Source organism: Notamacropus eugenii, chromosome 2 (genome assembly GCF_028372415.1).
Source record: "Notamacropus eugenii isolate mMacEug1 chromosome 2, mMacEug1.pri_v2, whole genome shotgun sequence".
Taxonomy (NCBI): domain Eukaryota; kingdom Metazoa; phylum Chordata; class Mammalia; order Diprotodontia; family Macropodidae; genus Notamacropus; species Notamacropus eugenii.
The window spans coordinates 110,723,808-110,751,438 of record NC_092873.1 but is presented as its reverse complement, the minus strand read 5'-3'; the positions used below and the strand labels follow the sequence as shown (position 1 = coordinate 110,751,438).

The 27,631-nt window shown below is 37.8% G+C and overlaps 1 protein-coding gene across 4 annotated transcripts in view; it reads left to right on the top strand.

The window, feature by feature from the left end:
* The window catches only part of RCAN2 (regulator of calcineurin 2), a 361,427-nt gene that overhangs the window by 55,150 nt on the left and 278,646 nt on the right, over window positions 1–27,631 (top strand). For all 4 annotated transcript variants that reach the window (XM_072642345.1, XM_072642343.1, XM_072642346.1 and 1 more), the window contains one exon: window positions 7,359–7,585. In XM_072642345.1, coding sequence (XP_072498446.1) covers window positions 7,361–7,585 — 225 coding nt within the window. In that variant the 5' untranslated portion in view covers window positions 7,359–7,360. The remainder of the gene's footprint in view (window positions 1–7,358; window positions 7,586–27,631) is intronic.

The window sequence follows — 27,631 nt, the reverse complement described above, 5'->3', positions numbered from 1 at the left end:
GCACATGAAATTAAATGGAAATTTTGGGGGAGTTTTGTGCAAGCCGCAGACAACGTGCAAAGGCTGGCAGACAACACAGAATAAGTTTAGAAACTCAGAAATGCATAAAATATATGTATAGTATTCTATAACATCAATACATTTATCTTTTAATACCATAAATATGCAAAATTTCTTTTTTAAAGATAAAATAAGTAAAAAATTAAAACTTGTTACAGAGTATGAAAGCCAGCAGATGACAAAGGCTACTGCATTTTACATAGGTTTTCCTGATTGTGGGGGCACTTTACCCCTAAACTTCCCAGTGTGAAAGGGATAACTGTATTTGAATATCTGAGTTTGCTTGTTAATATATATTATCTTTAAAGTCCTTTCTAGCTCTAATAACCTATGATTTTATTTTCTTCACCTTTGACTTTTAATAGCCAAATCATTCAAATCCAAAAGCTGTTTAGTGTCTACCATGTAAAGCGTTAAGCCAGATATTAGTGACACAAACACAGACTGAATCCATGTGTTAGATGGGATACAACTTGCCCAGATAATTCTGTATAGAATAGTTTGAGGAGGAAGAAGAAGGCATACCAATTAAAGCAACCAAGATAACCTTTACTAAGGTTTGTGGTAGGAAAAATACTTCCAATATATTTAAATAGGATATTGCAAGATTTAATTAGGAAATGAATGAATAAATCAGAGACCTCATGGCAGGGAGGATGAACAGTTTGCATTGGAGTCAGGAAGGCCTGGGTTCAGTACTACTTGTGATATACTGGCTTTGTGCCCATGATTCTTTTAAGACTCTCATTTCCAGGGAACATTTCGACCTGCATGGGTAGAGGTTGTCTCCACTCAGAGCTTCTTAAATCACAGGTCTGGCTCAGATGAATAAATAGAAACAAGTTATTTGAGAAATTTGGATAAAAATGACTTTAGTAAAATAATATATTACCTCATGACAATCCTCCTTCTCTTTTAAAATAACCCAAATTAAATTTCTATGGCTTAGTGCACACAAAATTTACATGAATTTTTTAAAAGCAAGTTGCTGGTTGTACAATTTGCAAAGGAACTACTTTTTAAAAAATTGTCATTATATTCTTCTCTAAGAAAGTACTTTCTTTTCTAAGGATCTTACTCATCAAATTCACTATAGACCTTAATGAGCAAACTTTACTCTCCTTAATGATGCTGATTTAGCACTTATTAACACTCTCAGAAAAAAAAAGTCTGAAGAATTTGAAATAGTCTAGTACCAGTAGCTGATAATTTTGTTCACAATGCCAGAATTCTACTGGTATTTATCCCCATTTTCATGTGGCTAGAAATGATAGTATGATACATTTTCATAATATTTTGCCATTTTAAAGTGGCTTTAATGGAATATTACTGGGCCAGAAGACACAATGAGCTCAATGATCTTAGAAAGGCAAGAAAAGACTTGCACAAAGTGATGAAGAGCAAAGTGAGCAGAGCCAAGAGGACGTGTAACAATAATACTATTTTAAGGAAGACTTGGAACAAATAAGTCATTTTGATTATTCTAAATACACAAATTAAAAATGAAGGACATATGAAAGAAATATTATCTGTATCTAGAGAAAGAACTGATAAATAGAAATATGTATAGAATAATTTTTCACATATGTATCTATCTTTGTCTAATGGTAGCCATCTCTAGGGTGAAGGGGAAAGGAAGAAAAAAACAGAAAAAAAGAAATTTACATGGTAACTTTGTTTTAGACTTAGAAGGAATAGCAAATTGTACATGGCAGATTTGCAGTTTCATGTGTAAGTCATCTTTTTAATTGTATCATGTAATGGAAATGCTTGTTTTGTTCTGAATTTGCTTGAATTGAAAATAAAATAAGATTTTTTTTTAAAAAATGACTTTACTACACACTACCTCTGTTGATCCTGAAAACAAATCCCATTTGATAGAGGAACTGTCACTCCTTACTTTACAAATGGGTACACTGAGTGCCAGATAGGTCTAGTGATTTAAAGGTACCATGGTACAGTGGAAAGAGCACTGGCTTAGAAACCAGAGAAAGAGGTTTCAAATCTAATCTCTGTCAGTTACTTACTATATGACCTTGACCAAGACTCTTAACTTCTCTGGGTTTCAGTTTTGCCTGATCTATAAAAATAAAAGGGCTGGAGACTAGGTGACTTCTCAGGTCCCTTCAACTCTAGGATTCTACATGGGTAGGAAAAGTATTTTTGTTATTATTATTATCATTTTATTATTATCTACTTTCTTACTATTCCCTTCTCTCCACCTTGGTACAGGCCCTCACCTAGACTTCTGTTAATAACCCTTCCATTTTCCCCCCCAGTTTATTCCTTCTCCAAACAATTTTCCAAAGTAACTGTCAAAATAAATTTCCTAATGCTTAAGTTTGACCATGTCATTGCCCTGCTCAAAATCCTTTAGTTTCTCACTGTCAAGAGGAGAAAATACAGACTCTTTAGCCTGGGCTCCAAGGCCTTCCATAATCTGGCTCCCATCATGTTTCCCAACTTTATCTCCCCAGATTGAACACATGTTCCAGTCTGCATCACTTCGGAGTATAGATCAACCGGAATAAAATACAATTGGAAAAGATTTAGCAGAATAAATAAAAACATAGTAGAATATAGATAATACTACTATCCATTTTTCTAAGATAATATGAGCCTGTAAAGGATCCTTATGTATAGGTTAGCACCCCCTTTTTTCTTTTTGACTTTGACATCATTGCTCTAGGTTATAGTCAGATGAGACAACTAACCAGTCCCCAGACTCAGTACTCTCTCCTGCCTAGGAGTATTTTTCACTATGCCTGGAAAGCATGTCACTTCTTATCTTTACCAGGAAGGGTGAGAAAAGAAGAGGTGGAGGAGGGAAAGAAGAGAGAGGGAGAAGAAAGAGATGAAGGAGGAAAAGAGAGAGGAAGGGAGAGGGAAGGGGCAGGAGAAGAGAGAGGGAAAGAAGAGAGAAAAGAGGGTAGAGAGAAAGAGAAGCAGTAGAGAGATACAGAGAGAAATGCACAGAAACAAAGACTGAGAGACAGAGATAGTGGGAGAGGAAGAAGGAGAAGAAGAGAGATGGAGGAGGGAGAGGAAGGGAGAGAGAGAAGGGGGAGGGAAAGAGAAGGGGAAGAAAAAGAGGGGGAGAGACAGAGAGGCAAAGACAGAGAGAGAAAAAGGCAGAGGGGAAGAGAGAGAGGCAAAGAAAGAGAGGGAGAGAGAGAAGGGAAGGAAAGATGAACTTTTCCCCATTGTACCAGAATTTAAAAGGCAATAAATTTTAATGCTGGTTGTGATTCCTATGAGCTAAGGATCTCCTATACCAATGATCTTTGACAATTAGTCATCTAACCTGTTCTTGAATGTTTCAAGTGATAAGGAATTCACTGTGTCACAAGCTAGTTTATTCTACTCTCAAACAGTTTTAATGGCTTACAAAACCTTACTTATATTTAGTCTACATCTTCCTCTCCCCATTCAACTTCTACTTATAGGTTCTAGTTCAATTGTTCACTTTTCTTTAGCGTGGATTTTTTTTTTAAATGGCATTTTCCCACTCCTTTTCTTGACTGAATCATAGGAGTTAGAGCTGGAAGGAACCTTAGAGATCATTTACTCGAACCTATATCCCCATTCATTTTGGGAATGAAGAAAATGAAATGCTAAGTGAGTTCCCTAGGTAAATGGCAGCTTGTAAATGGCAGAGCCAGGATTCAAATCGAGATCCTCTAAATTCAGTGCTGGATTTTTTTTTCTGTGATCATTGTTCTTTTCTTAGACTCAGCAGGAATATATATATGTATATATATACATATATTGTTTTAAAAAAAATATTTACGTAATGTAGACAATTGAGTCGTTTAGCCCTTGTAATTGATAAAGCTTTATGAGCATTTGATCTTGCCCCCAAAGGCTTTCTCAAACTAGTTAGACATTTGAAAATGATTTTTAGTAGATAGAACAGTTGCTGTGACCCTTTGGCCATTAAATACCCTTATTTTAGAATTATGCATTTTCCTCCTTGTTCTTCACCTCTTTTCTGCCTTTTGTGTATTTAGGATTATTGGAAATTAGTGCCAAAGGGTAATTAATCTGCTTCTGAAATCATAATAATACTGAATATCTTCTATTTAAATATCCCTTTACATATGAGATGATGTTGATTGAGCCTGCTTCCCTCTCCCTTCATGTGCACCCTTACCTCCACCCACATTGCTTATATAGGCAAATGGGTATAAGTAGCCTTGGGGTTTTTCCATATCTTATTTTTTCCCTTTTTTCTTTGTAATCTCACTCTCAAGAATTTATCATAAAACTCAGAGTTCAAAAACACAATGAAAGGTCTGAGCTACACATAAGTTTCTAACATACCATTCACCGAAGAAAATAAAATGGAAGTAAAGTGGGTGTCTGTCATTTTAGCAAGATCTAAACAAACTGTGCTACATGAATATAAGGAGATATAATTGTGCCATAAGAAAAGACAAATGTGAAAAATTCAGAGAAACTTGGGAATATGTGTATGAACCAATAGCCCTGTTTTGTTGGTAGAGAAACTGAGTCACAGAATGATTAATGGATTTAGTTAAGATTTTGATAGCACTGAAAATAGATACAAAAATTCTTTATTCCCAGTTCACTGACCTAAATCCTGAAGTATTTCTCCAAATAACCATAGTAAGTCACTTGCCAAGGATTTATTCACCTTTTAAATCTTTACTGAATGGGCTTAGAATAATGTCCTGTGAAGGTAATCACATTGTTACAGCTTAGATCTGAAGTTCAAGTTATTTGAGTAGATTAAAATGAGTCATGAGTGGGGCATAACAGTTAGTCTATTTAATTTGTGCAGCAATGAATATATTTTCACAAGAAGAAAGAGAAAAATGAAAACACTGTATCAGAACATATCTGAGAGCGTTTGGCGGATCAGGTGATAATTATTTTTGAAAAATATTTTAATTAAAGGCATTATGCAATTTTTAAAAATTCAGAATTGGTCCTTGCTATTTATGTCTCCTGCTGGTAGATGATCATAAATTTTTCATTCTTTATTATAAAAATGTTTTTCATCCACTTATGAGTCTCATCTAATCTTGACATTCTTCGTGTTGCATTACTTAGAAAAAAATCAATTATGTCCTAATAGCTAGGTGCATAATAATAATAATAGTAATAGATATAATTATAATAATGATAATAATGCAAGTAGGTAGCACAGGGGATAAAGTTCCAGGCCTGGAATCAGGAAGACACACCAGACTACCCAAGGAGGGGTGAATCAACCCAGGTTAGAAATGGAGATCAGAATTCCAATACTGATCAACAGTGGGAGCAAGCCTGTGAGTACCTGTTATACTTCCAACCTGGACAAGATAGGGAGACCCAATTTCATTATCATCCAATCCATTCCAATTCAATAAATATCTATTAGTGAAGTGTCTTTGATATGCCAGACATTGAGCTAAGTGCTGGAAATATAAATTCATAAGAAAGACAATTCCTGCCTTCCAGTTTACAATCCAGAGAGACAATAAATGAAAGGAGGCAAGAAAGATGAAAAGGGAGTGGTCACCAGGGAGTACTTGGCTAATAAGGCAAGTCACTCCAGTGTCTTTGCCAAGAAAATCCCAAATGGGGTCACAGAAGAATCAGACACAACTAAAGTGACTAAACAACAACAAATAGAGATAGAGAATAGACCTGTGATTTCACCACCACGTAAGGAACTCCCTGATGATGCAAAGTGGAATCCAATTCCTGAGAGTCCAGTTCCTGTCCTTTATAAAGGAAGGCATAGGGAGAAGTTGGACACTCTGCCTTCCAGTCCTCCAATTAGAGAAGAAAGGAAGTTGAGGGAGGTGGTGTCAGTAAGGCTGGAGATAGCAGCATGGCAGTAAGTTTAGAAGTGATGAGTTTATCCTGGGAGGGGCATCTTGTTTTGTGGTGATGAAACCAGATAGAGTGGAAGATGCAAAGTGGAACTGACATCATCATCATCACCACCACCACCACTGCTACCACCATCATCATTATCTTCATATCAGGATATACCCTTATTTTCTGTAGACTTATTGAAACATTTGGATAATTCTAGTGGTAGATGGGATAACAAAGATGATATGCATTTGCCTCCATTCCCATGTATGTATTTTTAAATTTCTTCAACTAGGTATTTACTTTTTGAAGTTAGGATATCCAACAACATTCATGAAAAAATTGTTCTTGCATTTTTGTGTGGTGAATGTTATATCAGGGCATAAACTGTGACAATGCTCTAGATCCAGCATGAAATATTTTTTTGGATCGTCAAAAATATCAAAACTACCATTTGGCTTGTTCGGTTCAGTAATCTTTCAGTCTTATCCAACTCTTTGTGATCTGATTTGAGATTTCTTGGCAAAGATATTGGACTAGTTTGCCGTTTCCTTCTCCAGTTTATTATACAGATGAGGTAAACAGGGTTAAGTGACATATCAGGGTCACATAGCTAATAAGTGGCTAAGACCAAATTTGAACTCAGGAAGATGAGTCTTCCTGACTCCAGGTCCACATTCTGTCTATTGCACCATATTTGTCACCTATTTATGAAGAATAGTGAGTTTGGTTTTCAGTAGGTGTTAACGTTTTGTCCTGTGCAATGATGTGTTGGCACACACTGTTCCTTTGTAAAACTGCATTAATCTCTAAGCCTGGGCTTCTTAAGAATTAACTTTCTGATAGCAAAGACCAAATCCTATAGTGCTCTCAATGTGCCCTACAGTTCTTTCCTTTTTTAAAAAAAAATTTGTTCTCGACCTCTTTTGTTTCTATTATTAGTCATTTGTTCCAAAAATATTTCTTTTTTATATTACTGCTATCTTGTTTTCATCTTGTTTGATGACATTTAGATCAAAATAGTACTGGGAAAAGTGGCTATCTATTATTGTCTAATGTTCTTTGAGTGTTGTTCAGGTGGGTAAAATGATTGAATTTTGTACTGAAATAAAAGGAATGGGATTATTATTGTTATTAGATATTGGCTAATAAATCAGAGATTAATTGTCTGGCTTCTCTCCCACTCTATCACATTCAACTGGATGAGAAATTCAGACTTACAAAACACTTGGGGATAAGGGGACTACTCTAGACCTCGAGTCTCTGATACGCTTTCTCACTCACACTGATACTGTTTCTCACCACCCTTTGTGCCTGAAGTTCTGGAGGAGACAAAGGAACATCTTATTTCCTATCTATTTCATATCTCCTTGCCTTTTATTGGCTATCTCCCATAAGCATAACTGTATGACTTTGCCTTGTGATGCCCAACTCTAATTTCTAATGTTCATTTGTCTTTGTCTCACCAGGAATGAGGGGAGAATCTTATTTCATTGGAATGAGAAACCCTGGGCAATATGGTCACCTCTCGGAGGACGGAGGACTTTTCTTACTATACTGCATAGATAGAGACTGGGATATAACGAGATCTTTCACAGAAGAAGCCTTCCAAGCCATAACTGACTTCAATGACCTTCCAAACGCGCTATTTGCCTGCAACGTTCACCAGTCTGTATTTGAAGGAGAAGCCAGTAAGGTAGAAGCCCTTTTTTTCTTTATAAGACCTGATGATGTCATGATATTTTGGAGAACTTTTTGTTCCAATTTATATGTGGATTTTTTTCCTTTGTCTCAAAGAAAATTCTTTGTGAAATTTTTGGATTGTTCACTTTTGAGTATACGCAGGAGAATGAAACGATTGTTTTCTTATTACCTGTTAAGTGTTATAAGCCTATGAGTTGCTGCTCTGTAGAAAAGGTTTTGTTAAGCAAAGTTGCTGTCCCCAGAGGATCAAGAATTAAAGGACAATTATTGCAGGGGAACTAAGAGGACAAAATATTTTAAAGAGCATAAGACTACAAGAAATTCCTTTTAAGGTAGGAGGTAGACTTTCCTGGTATTTCAGTTCAAAAATCTCTCTTCCTTGCTCCTTAGCCAGCCTCAGCCTGAAATGTGACTTCTGCCTCCTAGTTATCTGGTAGCTAATTAGCCAGGTTTTGGTACAGCCCCCACCATCTATATTATAAAGGACTTTCTCCATAAAATCTAACTCAATTTTGCATCAGCTTTTAAGATTTCTAAAGTATTTCTCAACCAACAGTATTAGTAGCCCCATTTTGCAGATGAGAAAAATAAGGTTCAGGTAGACAACATGACTTACTTAGTGTCATATAGCTAAGGAAGTGTGGGATCCAGGTCCTGAAGCTATGTCTTGGTCCTTGACAGCCTGGCATGGAAAAAAACATATTCTGGATTTTGAGTCAGAAGGCCGAGGTTCAAATCTTGGCTCTACTATTTATTAGCTGTATGACTTTGGGCAAGTCACCTCACTCTGGGCCTCACTTTCCTCATCTATAAAATGAAGCAGCTTGACTAGGTGGTCTTTATAGAACCCTTCCAACTCTAACCTCTGAGCAATGTGAATCTGAGTTCTCTTCATGAAATACTGTTTAAAGTAACTTGGGAAAATATGGTCAACATAGGTAAGGAATTCATGTCAGATAACAGTCAGTTCTGCTATTTTATTGATGTATTCATTCTCAAAAAGCCCTGAGCTATTTAAAATTGGAAACAACTAGATGGCTCAGTGGATAAAGCACTAGGTCGGAGGTCCAGAAGACCTGAGTTTAAATCTGGTCTCAGACACTTAGTAACTATGTGGCCCTGAACAAGTCACTTAACCTTTGTTTTCCTTAATCCTTTGGAGAAGGACATGGCAAACCACTCCAGTATCTTTACCAAGAAAGCCCCATAGATAGCACTAGCATGCATTTAGGGTTAGGATTAGGGTTAAGGTTAGAGGATAATGAAGAATCAGACATGACTGAACAACAACAATGCCAGACTTGAGTAATAAAAGTAATAGAAATTATAGGGAAGCTGAGGTTAAGGGTACAATGCTAAAAATAATTTTATTAGCTGCATATCAAATAAAAATAAAAAGGTGGGAACTAATGAAAATGGTAGTACAGTTTTATACCTGTTAAATTGTTAAGAAATATGTAAATGTTGCAATACAAGTGACCTTGTCTATAGCCTCCAGCTGTTGCTTGATCTATGCTCCAGGTTGTAAGAGGCTCTGACTGAAGGCTGTAGCAGAAGTGGGTAGACAGAGGTAGGGATGGGAGTGGTGAGGACCCATGCCTCATAACTACTCCTGTACCAAGAGATGTACAAAAAATATGACTCTTCACCTTGACAAGGATCTGAAGTCTGCTTGTAGAAGAGGGTGCAGGGTGTAGGAAGGGTTGCAGCTTGTAAGTTATTATAAAGCCATCCTGCTTTGTGAATGCTCTTTCTGTTTCTCTCCAAAGAAAGCATACATACACAAACTTGAAATCTGAGTCATGCTCAAAACGTTCTCTAATATATTGATCAAGTTGGAAGAAATTCTCATTTTTGAAATACATTACAGCAAAACTGACTGTCCTAGAAAAAAAGGACATTCATGGTTTAGTCTTCAGTGACTCTCTATTGCCATTCACAAAAAATATTAATTTCTTAGACTGATTCTTCAGTCTCTTCATAATGTGGATCCCACTGATTTTGGGGGAGCTTATTTAATATTTTTATCTTTTACTCTACTTTTGCTCAGCCAGTAGTTGTTCCCTCAGTTCAACGTTACATTTTCCTTCTCTATGACTTGGCAGTAAGCTTTTCTCTGAGCCTGGAATATACTTCCTTCTTACCCAGCTTTCTTTAAGGCTCACCTTGGGTGCCATTTTCTGTAGGGAGCCTTTCCTGAGTCCCCTCCCCTTAAGTTGTTAGACTTTCTCCTTCCTCAATTTATCTTCTATTTATTTATCTGTATCTCTTATTAAGTTGGTCGTTCTCTGAGGGCCTCAGGAACTATGTATATTCCTTGGCCATAATGCAGAAGTGGGGAACCTGCAGCCTCAAGGCCACATCTGGCTTTCTAGGTCCTTGACTGTGGCATTTTGACTGAGTCCGGGTTTTACAGAGCAATAAGGAGATGTGTTCTGTGGAGTTAGGATTCAGTCAAAGGGCTGCACTTGAGGTTCTACAGGGCCACTTGTGGCCTTGAGGACGCAGGCTCCCCACCGCTGGCCTAATGCAATACCTTGCCTATAGTATGAACTTAATGAATATTTGTTGAATTGGACTGAGTCAAACAGCAATTGTAGAAATATAAAGCCTAAAGAAGTTGACAAGAGTTTGCCCAAGACCTTTTTAATATTTTGGACAATGAATTTTAATACTGGTGTTTGGAGAGAATTAGAGAATAAAATAAAATAAAGATGCAACAAAGTATACTGGAGAGATTTTGGTTTGGATCAGAAAGTCCTGGGTTCAAGTCATATATATATATACACATATATATATACATACACAGGCTGTATGATTCTAGGTTAAGTCACTTCACTTGCTTTGTCTAAGATGGTAAATTACTGAATTGTTGAAGATCTGATGGCACAGGTAGGGAGAGGAAAGGGAATAAACATTTATATATAGCACACATTATGTGTCAGTCACAGTACCAAGCACTGTTTTGCAAATATGACCTCATTTGAGATTCTCACAACAATGTTATCTAATTTTACAGTTGAGGAAATTTAAATAAGCAAAAGTTAAGTGACTTACCCAGGGTCACACAGCTAGTAAGTATCTGAAGCACATTTGAACTTAGGTCTTCCTGACTCCAGGACCAGTACTTTAGTCACTTCACTACTAGTTCCCTCTAGCTGGTAGAGAAAGTTTCCCTATTAGCAGCTCCATACACTAGTGAAAGCACAGGATGTTCCCCTGCAAAATATATATAATTCATATTATATTATACATTATGATGATATATCTAATAATTATATATCATATATGTGTACACACACCTGCATATATAAATTTACAATTGTAAGAGACATCAGATCACACAGCCTTATTTTACAGATGAGGAAACTGGAGTACAGAAAGAGATGTTGACTTGCATGACCTGATATAGAGAATGGCAGAGTCAGGACTCACTTCCATTATCTCTAATTTTAGATAACAGTTTCATCTTCTCTCTGTGCCTGACTGCCTTTCTGGAGGTGGTCTCATGCTTCACTTTCCCTTCCATTCATCAGGGATGAAAACAAGGTCATTCCGTTTGTCCACATGAATGATGGGGAGGTGAGCAATTTGAGGAACACCACCAGAATTGAAGAGGGCTTGAGAACATTGGAAAGGTGGAATAAACAAGATGGAGATCAGTGGTGACCAATGCAGAAGAAGCAACTCAGAGCCTACAACCAAAGAGGGGATTTTTATAATAATCAGGTAGTCCCATCTCGTAAAGCTAGCTAAAAGCCTGACCTTGGCATTAATTTTATTATATATAAACAATCTGAAAGAGTAACAAGTTTGTCAGACAAAAAAAAATGGGCTAAATCTAGTGAGTAAGACAAAGTTGCAGAAGAATTGAAGTGCTTTGGAGCCCTTGGATGCCTGTATCTTAATACTCATTCAGTGAATAGACCTCTTTAAGAAGTGAGTCAAGGGATAGCCCCTTTAGTTAGAAAAAAAAAATAAACAAGCTGCAAGGGAAAGACCCTCAGGGTTGCTGTTTCAAAGAGAAATAGTTACCATTGACACTCACTCTAAGTCAAGAAGGCCCAAAATACAGCCATTAAGTGGAGCTTGGGCAGAGATATAATGTGGTCCAATCTATGGACTTCAGAGTTTAAAGTTTTGTGAAAGAACAGAGAAAGAGAAAAAGGAAGAAAGAGAGAGAGAGAGAGAGAAAAAAAGAAAGAAAAGAAGGAAGGAAGGAAGGAAAGGAAGGAAGGGAAGAAAGAAAAGAAAAGAAAGAAATCTAGCCAGTAAACCCTAAGTTAACTGGACAACTTCTAGCAATCAAAATTTACCTTCATTTGGAGAGGAGAAAGAGAGGGAGAGGGAGAGGGAGAGGACAAGCTGAGTTACCTGAAAGGGCCTTAGCCCAAAAGGCCAGGGTCTCCCATTTCATCCTGGATCATCTCCAGTCATCCTGATGAATATCTGGCTCTGGAGGAGAAAGCAAGGCTGGTGACCTTGCACAGCCCTCCCTCACTCAAATCAAAGCCATCTGCAAGTCATGTCATCATTTCCCTGATGTCATGGTCCTCTTCAAAAATGAAGGATGAACACAACCTGTCTTAATACCACTTCCAGGAAATCTAGGTCTACCTAACTTCCTTCTTCATCTCCTTTCTTCCCTGCCTCATTTATACCTTTCCTGTTTATGCTCTCTATAGGGTGACAGCTAATTCTAATATTGTCATATCCATCTTAGTAAACTCCTTACATTTTCTTCCCTTTCTTAATTATTTTATGACTGATATTTTAAAAATTTTAATTCTACCCCTAAATTTCCCCTTCCCTACCTAGCCAGCCATGCCTTGTAACAAAAATTTAAAAAAAAAAAAGAGAGAAAAAAATGATTTTCGATAAAATGAATTAGCATATCAGTTGGGTCTGGCAATGTCTCAAACCCATAGTCCCCCACTTCTGAAAAGAAAGCAGATAGGTAGGATGCTTACATTTGAACAAGGTCTTCAGTGGAAAGGAACAATGAAATTCCACCAAATAACTGAAATTTCAGTCAGTAATTTGAGTTCTTGGAGAGTTATTTAGGGTCTTGGGAAGAGGGATGAGTTCTTGAACTCTCATATAGCATAACACAGGCATATAACTTGCTCTGTGAGAAGGACTAGCCACCCTTTATGATGGCCAGTAAAGGCATATGGAACATGCATGCATTTCTATGGGCTGTGGTGACCAGTGACGTCTTCAACAACAATGAGGTTGTTCCAGGGGGATGAAATGTCAGGAGACTCAGTTGGGCTGGGAAGCACATAAAAGATGGTTAGTACAAGGTGGGTATGTGAATGACTAGAGTTTGAAGATTCTTAGATAGAGCCTATGTTTATCTTCTTACTTTTAAGATTATTGGGTCTTGGGGTCTGTTCTTTTGCTCAAATCAGTACAACATCAATACAGTCATCTTCCTCTCATGTGCTTTAAATAGTGACATAGCCATTTTTGCTGAGTAGTTGGTTTCATAAAACTGAAGTCAGTAGGACCCAGTGATATATCTGCCCACCCATATGGAGGACCTTCTCCAACCCCATTTGTTTTAGTAATTGGTGTGAATCAAAATTGTTAAATATAAGGGAGAGATACTGAGTTGTGATTTCATTGGCATAACTAACTCCCAGGTGAGAAAAATCCCTCTATTTATGCAGGTCAGAGCCATTTTGGCAATTTATAGTCTTGGAGAATTACCTAAAGCACTGAGAAGTTAAGTAATTTGCCTACAGTCAGGTATGTGTCTTAGAGACAGGGTCAAAATGGAATTGCTTACAAATAAAGGTAAGAAACAGAAGGTGGTCTCTTATTTCACATTTATATCTCCCTCCCAGAAAAAAAATGATTGAATGATCATTGAAATGATAGGAAAAATCATTTCTTAAATGCATTTGATGCACCAAGTGTCCTGCTAAATTCTGGGAATATAATTATAGAAAAAATGAAGACAGTCCCTGATCTCAAAGAGCTTATATTCTGATAGTTTGGAAAATGATAGAGATGGGGAATGGAGTCACTTAAAGTAGATTGATACATCCTTCCCAGGAGTCTATTTGATTATGGTTCTAGAACTGGAAAGTAGGAGAGGGGATAGCAGAGGACATATAGTTTGGAAAGGCAGCTTGTCAGAAGATGGTAAGAAACTGAAATGAATGGGTGGAGGCAGGCAGGGGGAGGGCAAAGAAAGGGGTACATTTCTGGACCTGGAAAGATTAAATCCCCCAGGGAACTTTTAAGTGGTGGTATGAGGTGGCTGCTGAGAGGATGGCCCCAGAATGGAAGTAAAGAGAATGATGGAGTATTCCAGGGTGCTCATTTTATGCCTGCTGGATCTGTAGTAGTTGAGGTGTCCTTTGTAAGAATCCTGGTATTGATTTCCAGTTTCTCAGGGACAGAACAATGTGAGATTCATTTCAGTGTGGGCTCATTGCGACTTTTGCTAGCACATACTTCAGTGTGGCTTCTTAGGGTCCAGATGGTTGGGATTTGTTTATATAACACCAAGGAGAAAGTGGAGCTAGAGGAAATTGGCGGCTGAAACTGATAAGTACAGATTGCTGTTTGTATGCTACAGCTTGGAGCATAAATATTTTTGTATGAAACAAATTTAGATTTGGGATATTCATAGCCTCCAACGTTTAAAAAGATACTAGGGCTCATTCCCCTTCAATGAAATTCCAAATTACTTTTCCTTTTGTGATCCAACTGAGTAGAATTAATAATGCGGTAGGTGAGTATGATAATAAATTGTATTTTTATAAAGCTTGCATGATTACAAAGTCTTTGCCTTACCACTCTGTAAATCAGGGAGTATCATTATTCAGTCTTACAGATGAGGAAACTGAGACAAAGAGAATGACCTGCTCAATGTTTTAGAGCTGTTAAATGGCAGAGTCAGAATTCAAACTCAGGTTTCTTATAATTACTATTTTTAGGGATGTGGAATAAAGCCACCTACGTATTTTCTAGCTGATTATTATTTCACTGAGATAAAAAATCAAAATTATTCTTCACAAGGAATCACCCCTTATCAAATGATACCTTCTTGAAAATCCATGGATTTGTTGAAGCAATTAGGGGAGTTGGGATTTCAGAGACCTGTGTTCAAATCCTCCCTTAAGCCCTTATTAGCTGTGACCATGGGCATCTAGATTGTGACATGGATAGAATGCAGGAAGACCTGAGTCTTAATGCTTTCTTAGATAATTACTTGCTGTGTGACCCTGGACAAATTGCTTAATTTCTCTATGCCTCAGTTTCCTCATCTGTAAAAAATGGGGACGATAATAGCACCTACCTCAAATGATTGTAGGAAAAATAAATGTGATAAAAGTTACAAAGTACCTTGCAAATTTTGTTGTTTAGTCATGTCTAACTCTTTTGTGACCCTGTGGACTATACTGTTTATGGGCTTTTCTTGGCAAAGATACTAGAAATGTTTTGCCATTTCCTTCTCCAGTGGATTAAGACAAACAGAGATTAAGTGACTTGCCCTGGGTCACACAGATATTAAGTGTCTGAAAATGGATTTGAACTTAGGTCTTCCTCACTCCAAAGTCCAGAAGTCTATTCACTGAGTCATCTAGTGGCCTCCTCAGCAAACAGAGTCTAAGTGACTTGCTCAAGGTCGCACAGTTAGTAAGTGTCTGAGGCCAAATTTGAATTCAGGTCTTCCTGATGCTAGGACCAGGACTCTATTCACTAGCTGCCCAAACAAATTATATTCAGGATAAATTAGAAATCAACAGAGAAAAGAAGCTAGAATTATGGGGTCATGGGATAGATTTCCTGTAGGTGAAGGTAATATTGAGCTGAGTCTTGAAGGAAGTCAGGGATTCTGAGTCACAGGTGTCAGCGGGGATCATCTAATACATTTGGTGCCTCCTTTCTGTGTGTGTGCTCATCTTCATTGCCATCAGAGAAATGATGACATGACTTGCACTTGACTTTGTTTCAAGTGAGGGAGGGCTGTGCAGGTCACCAGCCTCACTTCTCCTCCAGAGCCTTCTCAATCCAGTGACCAGATATTCATCAGGATGACTGGAGATTGCCCAGAATGAGGCAGTTGGGGTAAAGTGACTTGCCCAAGGTCACACAGCTAGTGAGTGTCGTGGAAGGACATGGGCAAGAAATATATAAGAAAAGAAAGAACAAAGGAGTTGTTATCTGCCCTGGTGGAGGAAACTGTCACACCTAGAGACACCAAGGAGTCTCTAATCCAGTTAAAGTCTTACTAATAATCTCCTTTGAATTTTCCCTTTACTTGGCTGAATTTTGATTTAATTGTTTCATATAACTAAAGCCTCTCTCATACAACTAGAACAAAACCTAATCCTTATCCTCATCCTTATCTGATTCAGCACACACCTTAAAAGGAGATGAAAGGAAACCTTTTCTCTCTGTAGGAAGCAACAGCATAGTGTGGCAAATGTATTCTCTTCCTTGTTTATTAAAAAGACTGAGTGCTTCTGAAAGGAAGGAAGGAAGGAAGGAAGGAAGGAAGGAAGGAAGGAAGGAAGGAAGGAAGGAAGGAAGGAAGGGAAGAAAAGAGGAGGGGAAGGAAGGAAGGAAAGAAAGAAGAGAAAGTGTTTGCAAATGCTAGTATCCAAGAATTTAAAGCTGACATTTTGATTAAATATGTTGAAAAAGTATTTCCCATGAATGTGACATCATTTATTAGTAGCCTGGTCAGCATTTGGTTTAACAAGTGCTATCTGCTGGTAATATAATAATTGCTAACATGTATATAGCATTGGACTCATCTTCTTGAGTCCAAACACTTACCAGCTGTGTGACCCTGGGCAAGTCACTTAACCTTATTTTCCTTAGCTTCCTCATCTGTAAAATTGGCTGGAGAAGGAAATGGCACATCATTCCAGTAACTTTGACAAGAAAACCCCAAAGGGGATCATGAAGAGACACAGATACATCTAAAATGACTGAACAACAACAACTACACTGTGAAAACAGTTCCTGTCTTCAAGGAGTTTACATTCTATTGGAACAGAGAAGGGGTGGAAGAGAACAACATGTATATAGAAAATTAAATAAAAATTATATACAAGGTAATCTCCTAGGCTAGAGAACCAATGATAATTGGAGGAGATGAGTTATGTTCAGGAGAGACTTGCTGTAGGAGATATCTTTTGCCCTGAGCTTTGAAGGCAGTAAGGGAGTCCTGGATGGTCATGAAGAGGGTGCGATGCATTCCAGACTTAGTGGAGAGCCTGTGCAAAGGTTTAGGGATGGAAGATGGGATGTCGGATACGGAGAACATTAAAGTAAGTCAGTCTGGCTGAACCAGTGTATGTGATGGAGATGACTGCACTTGCCAGGACTTTATAATATTGAAATGATTCTATTACAGGGAATTGCTTTCCTTAAGACAAGTTCTAAGAAATGAAATGTTGATTCCCCTCCCCCACCCCAGCTAGGACTGTGTTGACCTATGACATTCACTTTTGGATCTTCAGTTCTTCTCCCTTGCCCTCACCCAGGAATGATTTGGATCATGGCAAGGATCAGGGAGGAAGTTGGAGTAGCCAGTTTCCAGGTTAGAAGGATGTTGCCTACACCTGTAGAAAATACTGCCCCATGTGAATATTTGTGCTGGACATCTAATTCTGCCAACTTCCACTTGAGATAAAGCCATTTATTAAGGCAATTGGTGGTGCAGTGGTTAGAGTCCCAGGACTGAAGTAAGGAAAACCTGAGTTTATATCTTGCCTTAAGATACTTACTAGCTGTGTGACTCTAGGAAAGTCACTTAATCTCTATTTGCCTTAGTTTCCTCAACTGTAAATTGGGGATAAGAACAGTACCTATCTCCCATGGTTCTTGTGAAGATCAAATGAGGTCATTTTTTAAAGGAAAATCATTTTGTGTTTTTTAAAATTAATTTATTTTTAGTTTTCTACATTTGTTTTTATAAGATTCTGAGTTCTAAATTTTTCCCTCTCCCTCCTTTTCTCCCTCCCCAAGACAGTATGCAATCAAATATAGGCTATATACGTATAATGATATTAAACATATTTCTGAGGTCATTAAAAAAACACTTAGCGTAGTTCCTGACACATAGTGAGCACTATATAAATGCTTTTTCTCTTTGCTTTCCCAACTCAGATAAGAAAGCAGCTATAATTTTGGAAGAATTGAGGACCCTTATTATGTGACTTCACTCACTTCATAGATAACAGTAATAGCTAATATTTACATGGAGCTTACTGTGGATTAATGAATGAAAATTTATTTATTAAATGCTCACCATGGACCAATCACTGTGCTAAGCCATGAGGCATCAAATAGACCTGAGAGAATAAAAGGAAGACTGAGTGGTTAAGAGAGACCTTGAGGGGTTTTGAATACAGAGACAATCTGGGAGCACCAAAGGGGCAAGAAGTCCAGCTAGTCCAGCCTATCCTGTACAAAGTCTCCTGAGGTATGTAACTTGTCCATTGTCACAGACCTACTTAATATCATCTTCCAGATCTGAACCCCGGTCTTCCAAACGTGACATACTGTCCACTATACCAGTGCCCCACCTTGGTGATGATAGTGGTGATGGTGATGATGATTTATTAAAGTAGCTTTCAGATTTGACAAATGAAGAAAGTGGAACACATTGAGATTAAATGACTTGCTCAGTGTCTCATGCCGAATTAGTGACACAGGTTTTCTTACTCCTAGTCTAGTTTTCTGGCCCACTATACCACACATCTTCTAAATTCAGTAGTGAGGAAGGGTCTGGAAGCAAGATTTTTGGTTCATCAACACAGGATTTTTCATGAAATTGAAGCAAACAGCATTTATTAAGTACCTTCCACAGGCCAAGTGCTAAGGAATGAATGACCCAATTTCTATCTTCTCAAGGATATTACATTCTAATAATATATGGTACTAAGAAAACTGACATTATTATTATGGCTGACATTTATATGTCAGAAAGACCTGAGTTCAATTCTGGCCTCCGACTCCTAGTAGCTATGTGACCCTGAGTCAGTTACTTAACCCTCTCTGCCTCAGTTTCCTCATCTATAAAATGAGGATCATAATAGTACCTACCCCCAGGGTTGATGTAGGAATCAAATGAAATAATAATTGTAAAGTTAATTGTAATTAGCACAGTCACATGGTATAGAGTGGTATAGAAATGTTAGCAATTACTGCTTTGTGTTTTACATTAATTAACCTACTATGCCAGAGGGACAGTTTGGCATAGTGGATCAAGGGTTGTACTTGAAACAAAAGAAGACCTGGATTCAAACCCCACCTCTGACACATGCTTTCTGTGCAAGTCTGGTAAATAATTTAACCTATCAGAGCCCTAATCTATCTAAGACTAAATTACAGAGAAGGTGCCAAACTACAATGGTGAAAGAAGTTTCCTCACCTGGGAGTTCCTCCTATCAATGAAATCACACATCCAGCTCCTAACCCTCTCCTTATATGATGCCTTGATGTTTGCCAAATGCTTTCCAGACATTATCTCATTTCACCCAGAAGATACAACATGGTTTGGGAATAAGAACACTATACTAGTCTTCAAATCCAGGGACTAGGTTTTATTCTGGCATTTTAATTGGCTGTGTGCTCCTGGGCAATAACAAAAATCATTCACATTCCTATAGCCTCCTAAAGTTACAAAGTACTTTCCTCACAATGATCCTGGGAGATAAGAAGTGATATTTCTTTTTTTTTTTTTTTGCAGATGAGGAAACTAAAGTAGAAGTTTAATAATAATAATATACATTGACATTTGTATGGCCTTTTAATATTTGCCAAATGATTCATACATACTTCCTCATTTGATTGTCATAACAACCCTCTAAGTGCTATAGGAATCATCCTTATTTTACAGATAAGGAAATTGAGGCAGGAGAGATTAAATGACTTGCTAGGTACAAAGTTTATGATTGTCAGGAGGATTTGCAGTCAGATCTTCCTGAAGCTAAGTCTACCACTCTACCTGCTCTGCTAAACAAACTTCTTCTCTGAGCTTAAGTTTTCCAAACTATAAAACAGGGACAATAATTATAATATCTACCTTCCTGGGTTGTTGGGAAGAAAGAGCTTTGTTAAATATTATAGACATGAAGGTCAATCATTATCCTGCAAGAACCAAGCTGCAAGATACATACTTGGATCCTAATTTTCACTGCCAGTGTCTGATAGCCAGTTGGGCTTCTGTGGGAGAGTATACTCTGCTAAACTGTGTTTTGATGTGTAATGTTTAAAATGTTTAGAAGTTACCTGGACCTTAATGAATCCAGGTAGAAAGACTGAAAGTCATTCACCTCTAATTACAAACAGCAAATAACAAAGAAAAATACAGAGCTATAACCAAGACAGGGTAAGTGAGGATTTGCCCCAGAGCATGAAAATTTAGAGGATGTTGGAAGTCTTGTATTCTTTTAGAGGTATCTGATCACCTAATGGATTGAGAGCTGGACCTGGAGTCAGAAAGACCTAAGTTTGAATTCTACCTTAGATACTTACCAGCTTTGTGATCTTGGACAAGTTACTTAACTTCTATTTGCCTCAGTTTCCTAAGCTGTAAGATGGGGATAAGAATAGCACCTACGTCCCAGGGTTGTTATGAGAATCAAATACGATAATATGTGTAAAAAGCACTTAGTACGAAGTGACTGGCACATAGTAGGCTCTATATAAATGCTTATTCTCTTCTCCCTTCTCCCCCTTCCTTCAGCAGTAGAGGCAACTGAGCTTATTACCTGCTTTTAAATCATGAGAATAATTAATTAAAATAGGAAGTTGCCAGATTATGCGCCCCTCTTCTTCCCTTCCTTTTCACCAAATCCCTGTCCCCCATTCTAGCATTTCTATTAGCCACCTTATAGGGTCTTGGCTTCTGTCCCAGTGTGGGTTCTTTTGTCCTAGTGTCTGTTACACCATTTGACTGATTATTTTTCTGGTAAAAGTTCACTTGAGGACAACTTTTGTGCAATTTGTTTCAGGCCTGTCTTACCTATCTTGGCATCTACTTAAGGCTTCCTTATATAAGGCAACTGAGAACTACCTGGAGAGAAGGAAATATAGGAGGAGTGATGGTTAAAAGAAAAATCATGGAGGCTTGGTACCCTGGAAGTCTTTAGAAATAATTTAAACTGAGAAAACTTTAAAGATTGTTGAGATTTTCTTTCTTTTAAAGTTTTTTTTAATGTTTTGTTTTAAAATTACATTTATATATTATCCCCTTACTTAATTGAAAGCTCACTTGTAGTAAATAAGACACATAAATAAATCTAACAATATAGTGACCTCATCTGAAAATGAATGCGACATTTTTACTCTGCTGTAGCCACAAAACTCTCTTTTTCATTGTATAGTATTGTGCTTTTTTAATTTTAATTTTCAGTTCTAAAATTTCTCCCACTCTCCAGACACTCCCCTTCCATTGAGAAGGCAAGAAATGTGATACCCATTATACATGTGAAGTCATATAAAACATTTCCATATTAGTCATATTAAAGAAACTTTTAAATCAAGAAGGATAAAATTAAATTATGCTTTAATCTGACTCAGAGTTTAACAGTCCTCTCTCTGGAGATGGGTACTATTTTTCATCATGAACCCTTTGGAATTGTCATGGATTATTGCATTAATCAGAGTAACTAAATCTTTCGTAGTTGATTATCATTACAAAATTGCTGTTACTGTTTGAAATGTTCTCCTTGTTCTGCTCACATTGCATCAGTTCCTATGGATCTTCCCAGGTTTTTTGAAACCACCCTGCCCACCATTTCTTATAGTACAATAACATTCCATCACAGTTATATACCGCAGCTTGTTCAGCCATTCGCTGATGGGCATCCCCTCAATTTCCAATTCTTTTGCTACAAAAAAAAGAGCTACTATAAATATTTTTGTACATATAGTATTTTTCCTTTTTCTTTGCTCTCTTTGTGGTACAGATTTAGTAGCAGTATTATGGGGTCAAAGAGTATACATAGTTTTATAGCCCTTTGGGCATGGTTTCAAATTGTTCTCTGGAATGGTTAGAGCAGTTCACAACTCTACCAGCAGCACACCAATGTCTCTCTTACCCATTGAAAAAGAGGCAAAGAAAAATAAATTCCTTTTAATACATATGGATAGTCAAGCAAAACAATTCTCTCATTGGCTATATGCAACAATGGATATGTGTAGATACGCATATATGTGTATGTGTATATTTATATGTATATATACATATGTACCCACATATATCATTCTGTACCCTAAAACCTAAATTCTGTGACCATCTCTTTCAGAGGTAGTTAGCATGTTTCACCATCTATCCCTTTAAATCATGGATAGTCGCTGTATCAATCATAGTTCTTACAGCTTTCAAAGTTGCTTATTTTTACAATGTTGTTATAGAAACTATTCTCCTGATTCTGCTCATTTCATTCATCATCAGTTTACAAAACTTCATTTTTGTAATTGTTCATTTTTACAGCATTAATATTATGATTTAAATGGTTCTTCAGTTTTTGCTCCCTTCACTTTACATCGATCTTCCCACATCTCTTTGAAATTATCTATTTCTTCATTTTTAAAAGCAAAATACCACTCTAAATTCATATAACACAATTTCTCACTTGAGGGACATTCTTTTAGTTTCCAACTTTTCACCACCACATAAAGGGACTTTTGTGCCAATAGGACCTTTGGCTATTTTTTAAGTTGTGTATAGTGGTGTAACCACATCAAAAGGCATGTGTATTGTTTAATAACTTTTTGTGTATACTTCCAAACTGTTTTATGAAATGGCTGTCCCTTTTCACAATCCACCAGCAGTGTATCAATGTGCCTGTTTTCCCACAGAGATTTTCATAGTAAGTGTTATGAGGTTATTAGATGATATCTTTGATCTGTGGCATAAGTAATGGCAGAAAAGTACAGTACAGAGACAGTTATTATCCATAGTTTAGGTGTCACATTGCAAAAAGTACCCCTAGAAACTGTGAAAGTGACCTGTAGAAACTCGGATATTGGAGAAAGATAAATGAGTCATCAAGTCATCAGATAAACAAAACTTCCCGACAGTTTAGTACCAAGTACATACTTTTTCCCATTCCTTTTGTGTTGGTCTAATAAGAACATTTTGAAGTTTACATTATAAAATGAAATTGAATTATTGTTTTAATAAGCTATTATGATTTTTAAATTTAAAAAGCAAGTGAATGTATTAAGTAATCTCTCCTTGTTTTAGTTCTCCATGCCTGAAGTAAATTAAACCACTGTGCCTGAATTATCCTAATTAGGCAAGATTAATCACTTTAGGGGAGCTACCAGAGGTGAAGCATCTTGGAGTAGAATTAAAAAAAAGCTTTTCTTTGACTTGCTTAGAAACCTCTGCCCTGTGACTACATGTGTACTCATAAGCATACCCCACTTGCTGCTAACTATGCTGAGATCCACTGTCTAGGTTCATTGACTTCTCCCTCAGGATTCTCTTTTAAAGACTCCTAGGGTTTGATTTGCCAGTACTTGGTTATTACTGTTCTCAAAATACTAATATAACTAATAAAGATGTGAATAGGACACAGGGCCCACAGCCTTTCAAATTTAGCTCCCTAGTCATTAGCAGCCAGTGTGGGTCTCTTGCTCTAGACCCCACTGCCCAAACCCAACATGATGACATCCTCATTCTCACACGTCAGATGAGAGAGAGTTCATGGTTAGAGATCCTATCTTCTCTTCTGCTTCCTTCCTTCCTGCCTTCCTTCCTTCCTTCCTTCCTTCCTTCCTTCCTTCCTTCCTTCCTTCCCTTCCTCTCTCCCTCCCTCCCTCCCTCCCTCCCTCCCTCCTTCCTTCCTTCCTTCCTCAGGGTTCAACAGTTGGTCCTCACTACAGCAAATCATTAGGTATCAAGAGATATCTTGATACCTAATGATTTGCTGTGGAAATGACCCCCCCACCTCCACCCTCACCTGCGCTCCATACTGCTCTGGCCTCTCCAGCTCTCTAACTTTCCCTGGGATTCTTAATCTTAAAGATCAGTCCTGTGGGTGAATTAGTTAAAAAGTCCCTGCTCTTCAGATATTTTCTATGCCTTCTTCCAGAATAGTGCGCAATGATTCCCTAGGGTCCTAAAAGACTGAGAGTGCTGCCTCCCTGAGCACCTCCCTTTACTATCAGGAAGCAATTTAGGCACTCAGGAGGATTAATCCTAATGTATACAGAGTTTAGTGTTTGCAGCGTCTTTGCCAAGGAGTGAGTGAGAGTACATTTTTGGCTGCCTGTGTGAGGAGAGATTACTGCCATGAGTCTTCATTCAGTCAGAGATGGCTCTATGGAGGAAGTAAAACTTTTCCCTAGTCTCAAAGTGAATATGCTTGGCACCTACCTCCTCTACTTCCCCTTTTACATCCTGTCTTCACTCTTCCCCCTAATTCTCCTTACTTAAGCTCTGGTTCTCTCAGTATTTGCTCCCAGCTAGCAACTGATCCCTCTGAAGGAATACTTTGTCAATGGTTTAAATTAGGGTTCCTCCCATTCTATTGGCATTTTAATAGGGAAATCTAATGCCAGAAGAACCTTTGAAACCCAAAGGAAAGAATCTTTAATGCTAGCTTTTCAGGTACCAAGACCGGTTAGTGAGGGAGATCGATTTGCAGCCAGAGGACCTGAGGCACATTCCTAACTAGGCTACTTTCTGTGTGATCTGGGATGAAGCACTGAAAGCAAAAGTGGGAAACCTTTGGCCTCAAGATCACATGTGGTCCTCTAGGTCCTCAAGTGTTCTGTGAAATTTGGATTCACAGGGCTGTACTTGAGGACCTAGAGGGCCAAATGTGACCTTGAGGCTGCAGGTTCCCCACCCTTGACTTGAACTTTCTAGATTTCCATTTCCTCACTTGTCAAACAGGCATGGGGGGAGGGGTATATTGGATGACCTCTGATGTTCCCATAAATTCTAAATTTCTGATGCCGTGACTGAAAATTCTAAATAACTTAGAATAAAAATTGTATATAAATTCAGTTGTTTGTGTATTACTTAAAGAATGCAAGTATAATCAGCATCTGCAACATGTTGATGTCCTGGCTCAAAGCCCCAGTTGACTCCATCCTTGTTCTAGCTGTTTATTCAGGCTGATCATGTTTATTTCTGGCTATTTAGGAGAATTCATTTGGTTGAATGGAGCTAATGGGTGCTAGAGTCATATAATAATATTCCTGTCACCCTGGTACCTGTTACTTCTGAGAGGCTGTCTCCAAGAGGAAGAGCAAAGGGGGTATAGGAAAAGGACTGTTGTGACTTGTGGAAGATACCAGTATTGTCCAAAGCCTCCTTATCTTCAAGGGGGTTTAATCAGGACAGCTTAATGTTCATGAAATCCTTAGATGGATTCGAAGATAAGCAGAGGATGTCAGGGAGTTTTGAAATCCACTTTTAGACTCTTCCAAGGCATCTGTCACAGCAAGTCTGACATTTAGTTCAATAGAAGAGATCAGTGGGGGATAGAGAGGCTGGGTGCCAGTTCCATTAATATCATGTGATGGTATTTACTGTATGAGAATAGCATTATTAAGGATCACAGGATAGATCTTTGGAAGAAGCCTTGGAGATCATCTGATCAGGTTATCACTTAACCAAGAGTGGCCAAGGTCAGTGCAAGTCACATTCCCTCTCAGAGTCTCAGTTCTCCAAACTGTAAAACAAGTGGGGTAGACCTATATAATCTCTGAGGTCTCTTCTAGTTCTTTCATTCTTCATGATCCTAGGATTTGTTTGATTCATTGTTATTTTAGCATTAGATATACCCTCTGTTCAGTCATTTTTCAGTCATATCTGATTCTTCATGACCCCATTTGGAGTTTTCTTGGCAGAGATACTAGCATGGTTTGCCATGTCCTTCCCCAGCTCATTTTATAGATAAACTGAGGCAAACAGGGTTAGTGATTTGTCCAGGGTCACACAGCTACTAAGTACCCGAGGCCAGATTTGAACTCAGGGAGATGAGTCTCTGTGACCATGGCACTCTATCCACCATGCCACCTACCTGCCAATATGTTCTATTTAGTCAAAATTCCTTATTTTTAAAGATATCATAAAGAATGTAGTGGCAGAATTTTGTTTAGAAAATTCAGAAGTTTTCCTGATCTCTCTATGTAATAAGCTTACCTAGTTAATCCTATCCTATCTGGGAAACTGGGTTATAAAGTACAAAAATTTTTTTCAAGGGAAAATATGTAACATCTAGCAATATTTGAGGAGAAATATTAATCAGTAAGATACCTTGAAATTAAAGGCCTCCCTCTTTGGTATTCATCATATAACAAAATAGATAAATAGTAGACACTCACTATGTTTATAGTATGGAATTAAATAAGATTTTGGTACGTCAGTTTTTGTTTTTTTTTTTAATTAATCCATTCTTATATGGCCTTCTAGTTGTCTTAAGAAGATTCCAAATTGCTCTAGGACAGGGACCATATCTTATATTCCTTTTAACCATTCCCCCCCCCCCCACCAGGGTTTGTCTATTATGTTATTATTTGATGGGTTTTTAAAGGTCCTTTTATTCCAAAATGTTTCTAACACTGACATGTCATGGGTTCTGAAAATCCCACAGTAACAATAATAACAATATTTTTTATTATGAATTATCCTTTATAAAGTGTTTAAAATTTTGTGAAATGTTTCGTATATGTCATCTCATTTGATCGTCACAATAGTGTTAGGAAGGAGGTGCTATTGTTATTCTCATCATGTAGATGAGAACACTGAGGCACAAAGAGGTTAAGTCATTTGCACAGGGTCCCATCCCTAATGTCTGAAGCAGGCTTTGAACTCAGGCTTTCCCAATTCTAAGCCCAACGCCTTGTTCTGTTCACTGTGTACATCATGCCTTTGGGTCCTGGAGAATTTTTTGTCATTAGATTTCCCCAATTAAAATAAAAATATTATGGGAAGACTGTTCTTTAAACCATTGTTAATTAATTATTAATTATCCTCTTTGAGAATTCCTTGTCAACTAACTGGGAACAAATCTTGAAGGGAAAAATATTCCCAGAGTGGGAAAAGGGCATAAAAAGGGTAGCATTCAGTTACCAAACACAGACTTGACCTCTGTCAGGATTTTGTGAAGGCCTTCTACCTGACTGATATTGGAAAGGCTGGATTTCAAGTCAAAGGACCTGAGTTTGAATTCTAATTCTGCTGCTTAGTACTGTGACCTTGGGCACCATTTAACCTCTTTAGGTCTCAGTTTTCTCATCTGTAAAAAATCAAGATGTTGGACCCTATTAGAATGTGATCTTTCTGAGGGCAGGCACAGTTTCACTTGTATGCCCTTGTATCCCTGTCCCGTAATATAGCTATTGACACATGGTAGGCACTTAATTGTTTATTAATTTATCAACAAGATGACCCTGAGGTTCCTTCTGATCACCGGATTTGGATGGGCTCATAGAATTAATCTAGTTCAACTTTCTCATTTGAGAAATTAAGACACTTTGATCCAGAAAGGTCAAATGATTTTGCCCAAGGCAACTCAGTGGGAATTTTGACCCAAATCTTTTCATTCCTAATCTTGGCATCTTTGTTATACCATCCCTTTTACGAGGAAGCTGACCAAAAGCGAGTCTAGCTTCAGAGATGTTTTCTGAAGCAATGATCCCTGAGCAAAAAATCTTGTTCCTGCTAGAATGAGCCCCCTCCTTTATGTCATGTCTGTCTTCTATTTTCCCCACCTAATGACTAATAATGGCATGTGGATGGTGGGCATCACCATTATCAAGGTTTTACTGGTTTACTAGTCTTCAGGTTTCCGGGCTAAAGCATCAAGAGATATAATTCGGACTTTGGTGGGGGGTGATGTTGAGGAGTGGGGTGCCTTTTGTGTCTGGTGAACTGAACCAGGATGACAGGCAACTGCATACCTTGAATATTTTGTCCCCTGGCCCAGGTCCTACTTTTTTCTTTCACCCTGGGTAATAAATATTCCTTTCCCTGAGAAGGTGAGCTGCTATCTTGCCTAATTTAAAAACAGCAACCTGTGAGGAGATGGGG